At 41.2% G+C, this 13814-nt stretch overlaps 2 protein-coding genes and 1 non-coding gene across 3 annotated transcripts; 1 reads left to right on the forward strand and 2 right to left on the reverse strand.

Annotated features, from left to right (window-relative positions):
* The first annotated feature begins 237 nt into the window (after nucleotides 1-237).
* On the forward strand, nucleotides 238-7905 carry dnajc3b (DnaJ (Hsp40) homolog, subfamily C, member 3b). The gene is made up of 12 exons (XM_073475409.1): nucleotides 238-730; nucleotides 2301-2411; nucleotides 2599-2723; nucleotides 2867-2941; nucleotides 3032-3175; nucleotides 3283-3464; nucleotides 3627-3746; nucleotides 4453-4558; nucleotides 4762-4882; nucleotides 5313-5442; nucleotides 5543-5691; nucleotides 6342-7905. Exons 1-12 carry the CDS (start codon nucleotides 646-648, stop codon nucleotides 6485-6487), a joined length of 1494 nt encoding a protein of 497 aa, XP_073331510.1. The 5' UTR covers nucleotides 238-645; the 3' UTR covers nucleotides 6488-7905.
* Nucleotides 7906-8599: 694 nt separating this feature from the next.
* Nucleotides 8600-10035, reverse strand: naa38 (N-alpha-acetyltransferase 38, NatC auxiliary subunit). The gene is made up of 3 exons (XM_073475195.1): nucleotides 9958-10035; nucleotides 9289-9463; nucleotides 8600-8808 (listed from the first exon to the last, which is right to left on the reverse strand). The coding sequence occupies exons 1-3, from the start codon at nucleotides 9994-9996 to the stop codon at nucleotides 8684-8686; spliced, it is 339 nt and encodes a 112-aa protein (XP_073331296.1). The 5' UTR covers nucleotides 9997-10035; the 3' UTR covers nucleotides 8600-8683.
* A 618-nt stretch (nucleotides 10036-10653) lies between these two features.
* trnan-guu (transfer RNA asparagine (anticodon GUU)) lies at nucleotides 10654-10727 on the reverse strand. Its single transcript has one exon. It is a non-coding gene; the product is annotated as a tRNA-Asn (tRNA).
* Between the last annotated feature and the right edge of the window lie 3087 nt (nucleotides 10728-13814).

The following is a 13814-nucleotide window of genomic DNA, read 5'->3' on the forward strand; positions in this document are numbered from 1 at the left end:
AACTTTCGTTTACCCATAAGTAAAAATACAGGACAAGTGCGTCCGGTTCTACTGGATCTTCAGATATTTACATGCAATCACTGTGAGTGATAATATGCACTGTGGCGACGCTCGGGTTAGCTTGGTCCATGCAGGGATGTGGGATCCGTGTTAAAATAGTCCGTCCAATGAGAGCGGCCCACGTTTCCAGACGAACACGGATGTGCGGCATGTGGACCAACCACGCGAATGTAGGGCAGAAAGGGAGGGGACGACGAGACCAGAGGCAGAAAGGTTTCGTGTACAAAGTGTACAGGGCCGTCAGCTGTTCAACTTCTCTATCATCATGTTACTTGAGGGTTTTTTAAGTTCAACTAGAGACCACTGAGTCAGCGTCAACGTCGGAAACTGCTGGTTAATCTTTTATAAGATTTCAGGTGGAACCTTTTAGCTGCGTGCCTCAGTTCCACACGGAGTACTTGTCAGACCGGGACCGTAAATAATATGCCGTCGTAGCTTGTTCCTGCGATCCGGCTGAGAAAAAAACATGAAGATTTAACTCGGAACATCATCGTTTCAATGACACAAACCGGCATTTTGAGTCGACGTGAAAGCAGAGCTGTTAAATTCGCTGGTTCCGGTGTGAAAGCGTGAATAAGTCCAGTGATGGATTCGTGTCGGCGGACAGGACTCAGCGGGGTCCTGTGCTCCCTGTCACTGCTCTGTGTCATCCTGGACATCCAGCTGGACGGTAAGGCTGACTTTAAATAACAAATATAAGTTTTTAAAGGCCTTCTCTAACACAAGGACACATTTTTCTAGACGTTTCCAGCTTCGTCCTGGTCGCCAAAAGTTTCCGAAACTGCCCTGAAATGTTAGCTTACCTAGGTTGGGTTACAGTTACCTCCCGCCCATCCAAGACCTGCTCTGAATCACAGTCAGGGCCAGATTGTTCCTCAGATATAGACTTTATTCAGGCTGCAGCAGCAAAATGTAACAGGTGTAGGACATATTTAAGAGTTGTAGGAACAGGTGGTGTATTTACAGTAATTACAGGCTCTGCTTGGGACTCCACACCTCTGTTGTTACCTGTAAAGAAAACCATAATGGTCTACTTGTTTACACACAACACATATCTGAAATATTAGGAGGATATGGTTTGAATGAGGACTGCTGGATTCATGTTTTTGGATTATTTTTCACGTCACTTGATCATTCATTTTCATATTCAAATTACTTGTTTTGTCCAATCAGCATTAGAGCTGGTCGATATTATCAGCTGATATCGGCTTATCACAGATATATCGGTATCGGCATATATGTTCACCAGTACATGCCGATATGAAAAAGATGCTTAGGGTAATTTTTGATTAGCTATATTTATTGTTTCACTGCACTTGGACAACAAAGTCTGTTGTTAAAATGTAAAATATCTGGCCTCAGTTACATACGCATCGTTGTCTTTTTAGGGATCATTGCAAACATGTGTGTGTATATAAGAATATCCACCGATGTATCAATATCTGAATTTTTGTACTCACTAATATCGGTATTGGCATCTGCCCCAAAAATCCAGCATCAGTCGGGCTCTAATCAGTAGTCTAAACCCCAAACATTTTAAAATGATAATACAAAACTCTTATTTGCCTAAATGTAGATGAGGATTTTTTATCTCAATCGACTAATCATTTCAGCCCAAGATAAAATCCTCTATCACGGTGTACACCATAGTATACCACATTGTACTGTGGTACTCATATATAGTGATTTAAGACATTGATTTGAAAATGAATGCCATTTTTTAATTTGATGATAAGCTCCTTGAGATTCCCCATCTTGTTTTCAAGGTTTCCCTCAAAATAAGTTGATAGATAATAAAAAATGTTCAATATTGCCATAAAGCACTCCTGCTCACATTGCCAACAATGTCTTAATGTACCAAGAGATGAAGAACTGGACACCATGGAGTAAACTGTACGGCTAAATCTCTGACATTTAACAAATTAAATCATGTCATGGTGTGTAACATCTTTTTCCTCAACCCTATATTATATAATATAATATAATATAATATAATATAATATAATATAGTATAATACATACAATAAAGTAAAGTTGGTTATCATTCTTGCGTTTTCTTAACCCAATTTTCTAATACTTATGATGTACTACTGTAATGTAAAATGACACAGAGACAGACAGACAGACAGACAGACAGACTCAGACAGACAGACAGACAAAATTAAGCTCCAACATGTTCTGCTGCTTTCTTTGTCACTGATATATTTCTAGCGGGGCTCAAGCACTGTCTTGTGTTACAGGGGTCTTGGGGGCGACTCATGTTGAGATCGAGCACCACCTGGAGATGGGCCGCAAACTTTTGGCTGCTGGTCAGCTGGCTGAAGCCTTGTCCCACTACCACTCTGCTGTGGGTAAGGTTACACACAGACATGCAGACACACACACACTGACACACATTTATACTCTCACCGCTGGCTGACATTTTCAGTGTCTGCTCCAGTAATGCCTGCCCTCGCTCACACTTCCACTTAACTTTCTTGCCCCAAATCATGTCTCTCAGTACAGACGAAAGAATTGAGTGTTCATTGCATTTTGCAGAGGGAGACTCGAAGAATTACCTGACCTACTACAAGCGGGCTGCGGTGTTCCTGGCGATGGGAAAATCCAAATCCGCCCTGCCAGACCTGACCAAAGCCATCCAGCTCAAGCCTGACTTCCTGGCTGTAAGTTATCGTGATCACAACCAGAACAACTCGCGTTCTTCAGAAAATAGTTTCATTTTTTGTGTCCACATGCTCATATTTCTTTTGTTCTCTCTTTTGTCCTCCTCTTCTTGTCATCCCGCCCCGTTACGCTCCACGTTCAGGCCAGGTTGCAGAGAGGGAATATCCTGTTAAAGCAGGGCAACACCCAGGAGGCCAGGGAGGACTTTGAAGCGGTGGTAAGTTTAAGTCCCAAACCTCTGCTGTTTTACCTGAAAAGGCCAGAATAATGCATGTGATTGAAAGAGGAATCTACCTGGTTTTTTTAGCTGGAGCGCTCTCCAGATCATGAGGAAGCTCAGGACCAGCTGATGAGAGCAAACGAGCTGGAGGAGCTGCAGGAGGAGGCCCATGCTGCGTATCACCAAGGGGACTATAGTGCTACCATCAGCATACTGGAGAGAGTCATTGAGGTGTGTTTCTAGCTGTATTGTTGGTATTATGTACCATTATACGTCAAATAACTGTCAAAAAATATGGTGTCTTTTGCTGTCGAGTTGAATTAGTTTGCCCTCTTCAGATCTCACCCTGGGATCCTGAGTCGCGGGAGCTCCGTGCAGAATGTTACATCCGAATGGGGGATCCACAGAAAGCCATCCAGGATCTGACCCCGACAACGAGGCTACGCAACGATAACCGCGCCGCCTTCCTGAAGCTCAGCATGCTGCACTACACCCTCGGAGAGCACCACGAGTCCCTCAAGTGAGCTTTGTTTGTAGGAATAAACAAAACTACGCTGATCCGATCGGCAGAGTCATGCAAACGAAGCCGATTTTCATATCGAGAGCATCTGTTGTTTTTCTGGAGGCAAACTCAGCTTCTCACTTTCTGTTCTTCACTTCACTTCACTTTCTTTCTGTGTAGTCACATCCGAGAGTGTCTGAAGCTGGACCAGGACGACAAAGAGTGTTTCAGCCACTACAAGCAGGTGAAAAAGCTCAGCAAGCAGCTGGACTCGGCAGAGGAGCTGATTCACATGGAGAGGTCGGTACTTATTGATGAATAAAAGTATAACACAATAATAAATATGCCTTTATAGGCACCAAAAATAATTAAAAGAATTTATAAAATGTGACAAATTGATATTTCTATTTTAAATTTGCTTCTGTATTTACTTACCTATTTAATTTTCCTTTTTATTTATTACTTTATTCATTTTTAAATGTATTTATTTCTCTATTATTTTCTCTTTTGCACAACTTTTCGCTTATTGGTTGATCGATATCAAATTGCATAGACCAAGAAAATCGATTTATGTCACATTTTATAAATAAATGAACGTCCATGTTTATTTCTAATATGAAGTTTTGGTGCATTTAATGCCACGTTAATGCATTTATTGAGTCATTATTTTTTGTATTCATGTATTTTTGATTTTTTGATTTTTAGGATTTGTGGTCCTCCTTACACTAAAATGTAATGTTTATATGCACGTAACACATTTGTATGTGTCTTTTTGAAAGAAAAAAAAATCAATTCATGCTGAGTTCTACACAGATGCATGCAAACCCTCATAATCAATTAGTTCCAGTGGTTTTATTAGTCAAGATTCACATCCTGCGTGTGATTCCTGGTCTTTTAATATCTTGTTGACGCTGAAATACAAGAAGTAACACTTGCAACCTCACTATCCTTAATCCTTAATCCTTAATAACGACACTCCCTGGATTTTCTTTTTACGTACAATTAGGTATCAGGAAGCCATTGATAAGTATGACTCGGTGATGAAGACGGAGCCGAATGTCCCGTACTACACCAACCTGGCCAAAGAGAGGATCTGCTACTGCCTTGTCAAGGTGAGACAGCCCGCATCAACCTCTGTTGACTGTAAACTTTCTCTGTGATAAATGATACAGAATATCTGATATTAGCCAACATGAAATTATACTTTTTAAAGATAGTGTGAGGTTGGGTATTTCTTTTTTGACCTCAGCTAGCATCGAACTTGCCCATCCAACTGCTCTGCCAACACAGTATCCCTCTGTCCTGCTAACTTTAGATAAGGCTGGCTCATGACGCGATAGATGTGTGTTCAGAGGCTCACCAGAGAGACCCCCGAAACGCCAACGTCCTCCGAGACCGAGCTGAGGCTTACATCCTGAACCAGGAATACGAGAAAGGTAAGAGGACTCGCTCTTCTCTGTGACAGTTTACTGAGGTGAACTGGCCTGAATGTGCTGAAAAACTGAAAAGAAAACTATGCACTCTTATCTGAAATACAAATAAAAATCAGAAATACTGTAGATGTATGCATGTTAGTAGGATATCCATGGTTTTAAGATATATAAAACACAGATTCAGAAGATTAATTAATAGATTGTCGTCTTTTTTGGTTATTCACCCTTCAAAATAAAATCATGTGAAACTTATTCAGTCCAAATAGATGTTAGTTTGAAGCAGGATCAGTGTCAATGTGTTTAATTTAGGATTTAATTGTGCTATGAAAGGCAAATAAGTAATTTTAAAACAAAATTAGGTATCGTCCAGTAGCAATCAGAGCAAAAATGTGGTAGTCAGACATTTATTTTGTGATGTGTGTTTCCTTTTTAGCCGTGGAGGACTACCAAGAGGCGAGAGAGTTTGACGACACCCCCGAAATAAGAGAAGGGCTGGAGCGGGCACAGAAACTGCTCAAAGTCTCTCGTAAGAGGGATTACTACAAGATCCTCGGGGTCAGCAGGTAACCAGCCTAACCAGTGTTGTAACGTACAGTGTTAACTTTCTCTCGACTGGCAACAAACACAAATTACTCCAAATAACTCGAACTTTGTTTCCCTCAGGAGTGCAAACAAGCAGGAGATTATCAAGGCGTACAGGAAGCTGGCGCAGCAGTGGCACCCCGACAACTTTCAGTCCGAGACTGAGAAGAAAGAAGCGGAAAAGAAGTTTATCGACATTGCGTCGGCTAAAGAGGTCCTCACCGACCCAGGTCAGGAGCCGACATGGCTATTTGTAATTTTAGGAACACAGTTTTGCTTTCTTTCAGTGTCTTTTTGTTAAGGGAAACTCAGTGAGTCTGTTCTCTGGTCTCTCTTGAAAAAAAACAAAAACACGAGGAAACAGCTAGCATGGCTCCGTCCAATGTAACAAAATCCACCCACAAGCTCATTGTTTAACATATAACATTTCATTACTTCACTTAAAGGTGCAATATGTAAGAATTTTAATTGAAAGTTAGCATGCTAGCATGGTTGGTTCCTGTGCCAGACTATTTCCTGGTAAGCTAAGCTAACCAGTTGCTGGCTTTGGCTTCATATTGAACGCAGAGATATGGGAGTGGTATTGATCTTCTCATCCCAATCTCGTCAAGACTTAAGTTTGTTCAACCAAAATTCTTCCATGTTGCACCTTTTTAAAATAAACGTGTGGCTCTTTAGTCACGAACAATCCTTAGTTGACCGTCAGACTGTGACGGTGTTCTTCCAGAGTTAAACAGTTAGTAAAAAACACACGCGCTAACCTTCAGAGAATCATAATAAATATAAGAAAACTGAACTGGTAAAGTACTAAATTAAAGCAAAATTTAGCTCTCACTGTCTTAAACTTGTCCCTCCCTTCTTCTTCCCATCTTCTTGCCAGAAATGAGGCAGAAGTTCGACGCCGGCGAGGATCCCCTGGACCCGGAAAACCAGCAAGGTGGAGGAGGAGGAGGATCCGCCTGGCCCTTCCACTTTGACCCCTTTCAGTCTGGCGGCAGCTTCCACTTCAAGTTCCACCAAAACTAGAGAGGAGAACTTGAAGACCACGAGGGGGGAGGGGGGGGTGCGGGTACATTGGGGGAAGACCAACGTTGGATTTACGGAGAAGTCTTCCTCGGTACTCGTGCTTCATCTTGGACACAGTTTTGTCGGCTACTTGAAACTTTGATTTTTAATACGGTGAAAAATGACCACAAGGACCTCACTGTGGCGACGGAATGAACTTGTCGCTGTCGAACAAAATGAAGTCTCGCCTCAACACTCCTTAGGAACGGAGAGGTGGTGTTTGAAAGCAGTCGATGTGTCTCTGCTCTGATTACTCATTTCTTTCTTTGTGCCATTCTTTGAACCTTTTATCGAGAGCCTGTTTTGTTTTGAATGCAGTAGCTCCTGCTTGGACATGACATAGGAGGACTGTCAGTGTGTTGGTTTCTGCTCACAGTATTCTTTAAGAGGATTTACATGTTTACTGATCTCAGTCTATATTTTTGACCATGTCAAACCAAGATTTTTTATACATGACGACATCAGGAGGCATGCTGTTGAGCTTCTATGGTCATGGCAAGTAGGTGAGACTTCAGCACTATTAAAGGAAACTTGTGGGTGTTAAAGTTTTGAAATCCTATGGATCTTAAATCAGTGCCGCTCTGTGATTGTGTGAGTTTGTTTCAAATTTCCTGTTTGTTTTTCCTGCAGCTATCTAATTGGAATAATGTGTGAATTCTGTACGTGGGTGGAAATATTGTATCCTCAACCGGCTATATCTCAAACTCCAAACATTATGGATGTAACTGATATTGGAAACTTGGTTAAAACTCCATATTACGGTATGAAAAACAGTTCTGAACAAAAGCATATTTCACTCTTTTCCTTTTCACCCATTTCAGAGCACATCTGTGAAAACTTGCACTTTTACTCTTTCGTTTGAAAAAACCACTCCAGATATTTTCCACCCTTGAAATGTTACTGCAGGCTTTTTAAAAGCCTTTCAAAGACTCTTTCTAAACCAAGTGTGTCTTCAGTGGATGTCTGAGAGCCTTGTTTATGAAAGAGTTTACAGAAAAGTGGTCTAGTGGAACTCCTGCAGGATATTGTGTGCATCTTTTTAAATGAGGCTTCAGTTTAACAGCCAGGAAAGACACAACAGTTTAACTATAAACGAAGACGGCGTTCTTTTTAAGATTTGACCTTTTGTGCACAAACTTAAGTTATTTTGCCATTAATAGCTTACGGATACTTTTATGACTGTAACGGCTTTGAATCCTATTTACTGCTCGACTGTGTGAACCAAATGTGATGAGCTGTTTGGTATTTAAATTGACTGAGTGAGACAGTTTTGTTTCCGGGTTTTCTTTAAAGGTTTTCTCCTGTTAGTGGCTTCAATTTTACTGTTGCCAAACTGAATCAGCTGACATGCTCAAGCGTATTAAAAAACTGAAACAATCCATGTTTGTCCCAATTTCTGGATGCATGTATGAAAGGTAGAGTTGCAGGACAGCTCCCCCTGCAGCTAAAAGCTTGTAACTGATTGTTAGAGAAGCTGAAGCAGGATAGTTTTACAATTTAAGGTATTTTTCCCCTCAATTTCTCTCCTTTCTTTCCCCTAGTGTACTCCACCAATTTAAGATTGTGCTGCTATAATGTTATCAGACTCACGAGGGACAGCTAAAAAAAAAGGATTAAAATTGATGCAGCAGAACCAGAACCACCCTTTTTGCCAAAACTTGGCACCTACAGTACCCACGATGCAACTTAAATCTGTGGATTTTTCCCTAAATAAACATGTGGCACCTTACGTATTATTATATATACCGCCTAGAAATGAGTCGAAAAAGAAGTGATAATTTGAGTCAACTTTCTCTCCATTTTTGCCAACATTTAACAAAGTCTCAAATACAGCCATACATTTTAGAACATCATGTAACAAAGACGTTTACTGCACACGCACGCACGCACGCACACACACACAGCTGCTGTTTGCCCACACTTTTCACACACGTCACTGCAAATGGACACATCTTCAAGCATAGAGGGAATGGCTAAATCCAGAATATTCACACAGGAGTTCTGTATCTGCATCTGTAGAGGTGAAGCGACTGATTAAAATCCTCCATGGAAGATGTCCGCTCTCCTTAAGAGCTCAGCCGCAGCCGTACAGCCGGCTCGCAGAGAGACAGTCACACTGAGAGCTGCTGAGTGTCGTCCTAACGGGGCAAAGCGTCATCAATGGGTAGCTCCAAATCCTTGTGTGTCCTCCAGACTGTCTGCCTCCACCTCAATGGATACCACGTGGTGACCGGGGATCATGGCCAGGCCTAGGACTCTGGGTTCCCCTTGGGAGAATGTGTCTAAAGAGAAAAAAACATAATGTTTGTTATTTAAAGGGTGTGAATCCATCGTCATCCTTTTAGATCTCTCTAAGGTGTTTAACACAAATGCACAATGATTTTTGGGTTTAATCTTGTGAGAAAATGTTGTTTATAGCAGGTTACATTTTAAAGACTATTGTGCTGACTAAAAGCATGCAGTAGCCAAAATCCCATGACTTTAAAAATCAGACAAAAAGACAAAAACATGAGCGTTCAAGAGTTGACTTCTGTTTAACCTCTGATGATGATGTCACATGGCAGCCATGCAAGAGGTGGCATCCTATGATTAGAAAAGCTCAAAACTTGTTCATGTTTCAAACTAACCCTCAATCTCCCTCTTTAATACCACGTGTCTCCTTGCAGGAAATACCTTGTAGGAGGCGAGGAAAGGCGATGAGGAAGTTAAATAACAGCAGTAATGAATAATATTTAGCTAGTTTGTCTTAAGTCTTCACTGACCTGTGGATTTGAGGAACTCCTGAGCTGATCCCAGGATGACATTGCAGTCTCGGTCTGTGCAGAGGAAAAGCCCCACCAGGGTCCGTCCGTCTGTCATGCGGATCCTCATGTTCTTGTTCAGGAGCCCCTCTAGTTTCTGCCTGGCCTGAGACGAAGAGGACACTTCAGACTGCACCTGGGTGTGGACAGAGATGTGACACACTTAACTATCATTGAGTTTAATGCTGAAGCAGTCAGATTGGCAGAATGCATTTGCTTTAAAAACACATTAATCTGGTGTGGAAGTCACCCGATATTAGAAAACATTTTAAATTGCAGCCCTATTAAGTTTCACCTGGGTGCTGCCTGGTTAGCGTGAAGTTAAAGGTTATTATTCATAACTGCATCAATATACTGTGTGCTCATTTTGATAATATAAATAGCTATTTAGATGCCAAGCTTAAGTAGCTTAATGCTTGCCAATGTTTTCTGTTAAATGTAGGAATAGTTTTAACAGATGACAGATCCATAAGCTAGCTAATTTGTTAGCCGCCGCCTAACATTAAAGTACACCGGAAGCCGCGATAACGACGGAGTATGTGTTGAGAAAATTATTTTCTTCCCTTAATGACACGTCAGAAAGTGTGAAGAATCATGTAAAACTGAGAAATTAAAGAGGAAACTACTTACATGAGTCGAAGGACCATTTTCCTCAATCATTGTTGCCATAACCCCTTCCTCTATTCTTACATTTGCAGGCGGAGCAGTTTTTCTGACGGACCAGCTAAACCGGAAACACAGTACCTTTTTTTTCTTTCTTTAAGGGGAGCGACACCATCACGATAAAGATGTAATGTAATGTATTGTAACGTTCAGGTTTAGCATGAAAATATAGAATTAGAAAAAACATATCAGTAGAGTATTACTGTAGAAAGAAAACACGATTAACGGAACTTTATTAAATGTAGGAATTTATTGCGAAAGCACATTGTCACACTTGACCTTTAGGAACTTCAGCTACAGCAACCTCAAATGTTGGGTAATTACAAAAGATCATTATCTGAAGGCGTTAATCCTGAGCAAGATAAGAAAAGATAAGACAAGATATTATAAGACTTAATGGATGATCTCGGAGTGGTTAAAACTCAAAGTAGATGTAGATACAAGATTATAACTCCACCTGTTATGGATCTATGACTCGTTTTACAGTCATTTATTTATTTTCCTGTTCTTTTGAAGAAGTGCAAGCTTTTATTTATAGAAGATAATTCTTTTTTCATAAGATTTTCATTTAATTCTGTCACAATCATGCTTTCACCAACTGGCAACTTACATCGTGGACATAAGCCTCTTCTTTTATGTCAAGAAAAAAAAAGAAAAAGTGACCGTCCCTGGGTGGGCTCGAACCACCAACCTTTCGGTTAACAGCCGAACGCGCTAACCGATTGCGCCACAGAGACAGGTGAGAATGCAGGGGCGTGGTCTCCGCCTTTCACCACACCCCCCAGAATGTGACGTAACCCTACAGATCCCTTTTCGATTCCCGGTGCTCCCAGATACTAAAGTCTACAAATGATATAATTTGTGTGCACGTGACTAATTAATAACATAATATTAGTAATGTATTCATAATAATATTTAAATGCATGTATATTTATTTAGCAGACACTTTTATCCTCAACAAAAGAGAAGCATATATTTTTGTTGTGACTGAATTTCTATTTCCAATACTATAAGTGACCCCCTCCATTAATTCATCCAACAGTATCTACAGACAATGACAAATAAAAACTATATACACAAATTAAAGAGTTCATGTTTATTATTTATTTATTTATTTACTTATTATGTCTTCGTATGACACAGTATGATCAGGTATTTGGTCTTCTACATCTTCATCTTCTTTGCCCACATCCACACAGACAGTTGTATTCAAAGCATTTTATATGGGTAATGTTTAATTTTAAAATTAAACATTAGCACCCCCATGAGGTCTCTCCTGTTTGGACCCCCACAAGACACCATCGCGTTCAGTCCCAATCCCCTTCTGCACGGACAGGATCTGGCCGGCCTCGTTGCCAATAGAGGTCACCAGAGAGCTGTCCACACCCTCAGCCATGCCAGCTGCTTTGTCATCTTGAATTTGACAGCAGCATTTGTTTTTTTTACACATTATCTAATAGCGGCGAGTGTATGTAGATTTATTACACAGCACACATTTATAATAGCTGCTAATGTTATGTATGGATGTGTAGGATAGTGGAGGAGAAGGGCTGGGGGTCATAGGATGGAGCAGGCCTGGGGCTCCTTCTAACCACTAAATTGTGATTTGGTGAACTTAAAGGTGAAACAGAGTTCGTTTACTATGCAAAACAATCAAAATTATTCATACAAATATTAATTACTAAAAAAATATTTACCATGACAAACTCAGAGAGGACCGCAGGAAAGACTGCAGCAGTCGCACCAGGGGCCGAAGACAAGGCCATAGACAGCGGGACATCGACAGGAAACTGAGTGGCAGGCGGCTAAAACAACAGCATAACAGCTTTCTCACAGACATGCAGTGCAAGATTAACAATAATGAGTAACAGTGTGAAATTCACAATTACAGGCCATGGACCCTCCAATCAGGGTGGTCTGTCTGCGGGCCTGCATGCAGCTTTTCTCAATCTGCAGTATTGTATTGACCATTTTATATCAAGTGCTTACCAATCACTGTAAAAATTAATAGGGACATATTGCGCTATGCTTTACTTCACGGGCAGTTAGCTAACGAAAAGGTGAGCTAACTGGCACAATGCTTTTTTAACTACAATGTACTTCAGTTTGTTTGTTTAGCCGCCATGAACTACAGTTGGTAGCTCCTTACCTCATACGAGTGACAGAGCTAACCAACTAACTAACTACTAACAAAGACCAAGACAAAATCTCCTCTAAAAAACGGCAGCTTCATGAACTAGGGAGGTTAAAATGGCGTCGCTGACTAATTATTTCACTGTGTGTGAGCCTCGTTCTCAGAATGGATGAAAGAGCTGTGATTGGATGCGTCCAATGTCATCCCGCGCTGTGATTGGACACATCCAATTTTCCCAGTTTGACAGTAATTATGTAATACGTATCATCTCTCTGCAATCTGTAGACTGTGGATGATAAGTTTATGGTCCTGGCTTATTGTATCGTGGGGCAATTTCTATGGAAGCCCATATAAAAATAATGACATAACTTAAGCTTAATGAAAAAAATATTCCCATGGTAGGTCATATAAAAAGATTTTTAAAAAAGCCATTATTCTAAGATAAAAAGTCAAAATTGTAAGTTATAAAAGTCAAACATTTGCCTCATTATTGTGTAATAATAATGATATTTTTATCTCATATTTTTTTTACTTTTTATATCATTATTTCAATTTTCAACCTCTTAAATATGACTTTTTATATATTTTGTATAATATATATGTATATATAAAAATATGATCCAATACCAGTTCCTGCCTAATGTTACTTTAAGACATCTGTAGTCTTAACTCTAATAGACGGCTGTACATTCACTGTCTCTCTGTGACTTTGACTGAACAGGGTGACCTCGTTGCATTGTATACTGACTTTGTGTGAAATAAGAACAGTTTGAGCAAGCTTTTATTGCAGTGATGGGGGTTAAGACCTTGCTAGAACCAGAATAAGAAGTTTCCAAAGCAAATTAAACACTCCTTCAGAAGCTTTACGTCTCAAAGGGCAGACAACCTATAATGTGAGCCTATTAACTGGCTCATGCAAGACCAAACACTAAAAGAATATGTCATACTTTCACTTTGTTGGGGATATGTAAAGCTGACTTTTTCTCCCTGGCCCCTGCTGCATGGATGCTATTTCAGCATTATCTGCTCTCCAGGTTGTCTCAGTTCAGACAGCTCAGCTCTGAATGGAGCCCAGGAGCCGGTGTCTTCCTCTGTGTGTCACACTGCATAATATCTGGGTTAGCTAAAGCGCAGCACCCAGGGGAGGCGCTTTTCCCTCTCATCCTCGACATGTCTCCCTGCCAAACGGACGTGGGGGGGAGGGTGTTGAAGGGGGAGAGGATGATGATGAGGAGGAGGAGGGTGGTAGCCACAGCACAGTAGTGCAGTGTGTCAGGGCCTGCGGCATATGAGTGTCCTGGCCAGTTTCACCCTTTTTTTTTTTTTTTTTGCAGACGCAAAGTGAGACACATGCACAGTCATGGCTCCAAATACCTCACACACATGGATGCTCCACACACAAACGCACATAGGAGCACACACCGTCTCGCCAGCCAGCCAATCTGGAAACAGCAGACACCTCAGTGGCCAGAGGCTCAGTGGGTGGGGGGGTGCACAGATGCACACACATCCCCTCCCTCGCTGTGTGTCTTGCATTGCAGCGTGTCTCTCTCCTGGCAGATGTGGCCGTCGGATCAGACACTAACAAATTCCTGTCTTGTCATTTGTGGGCACGGGGGGGAAGCCGAGCCGGAGCGGTTCAGGCACCTGTTGCAGCACAGAGAGACAGAGGGAGAGAGAGGAGTGTGCA

The sequence above is a fragment of the Pagrus major genome, chromosome 10 (genome assembly GCF_040436345.1).
Source record: "Pagrus major chromosome 10, Pma_NU_1.0".
Lineage (NCBI taxonomy): Eukaryota > Metazoa > Chordata > Actinopteri > Spariformes > Sparidae > Pagrus > Pagrus major.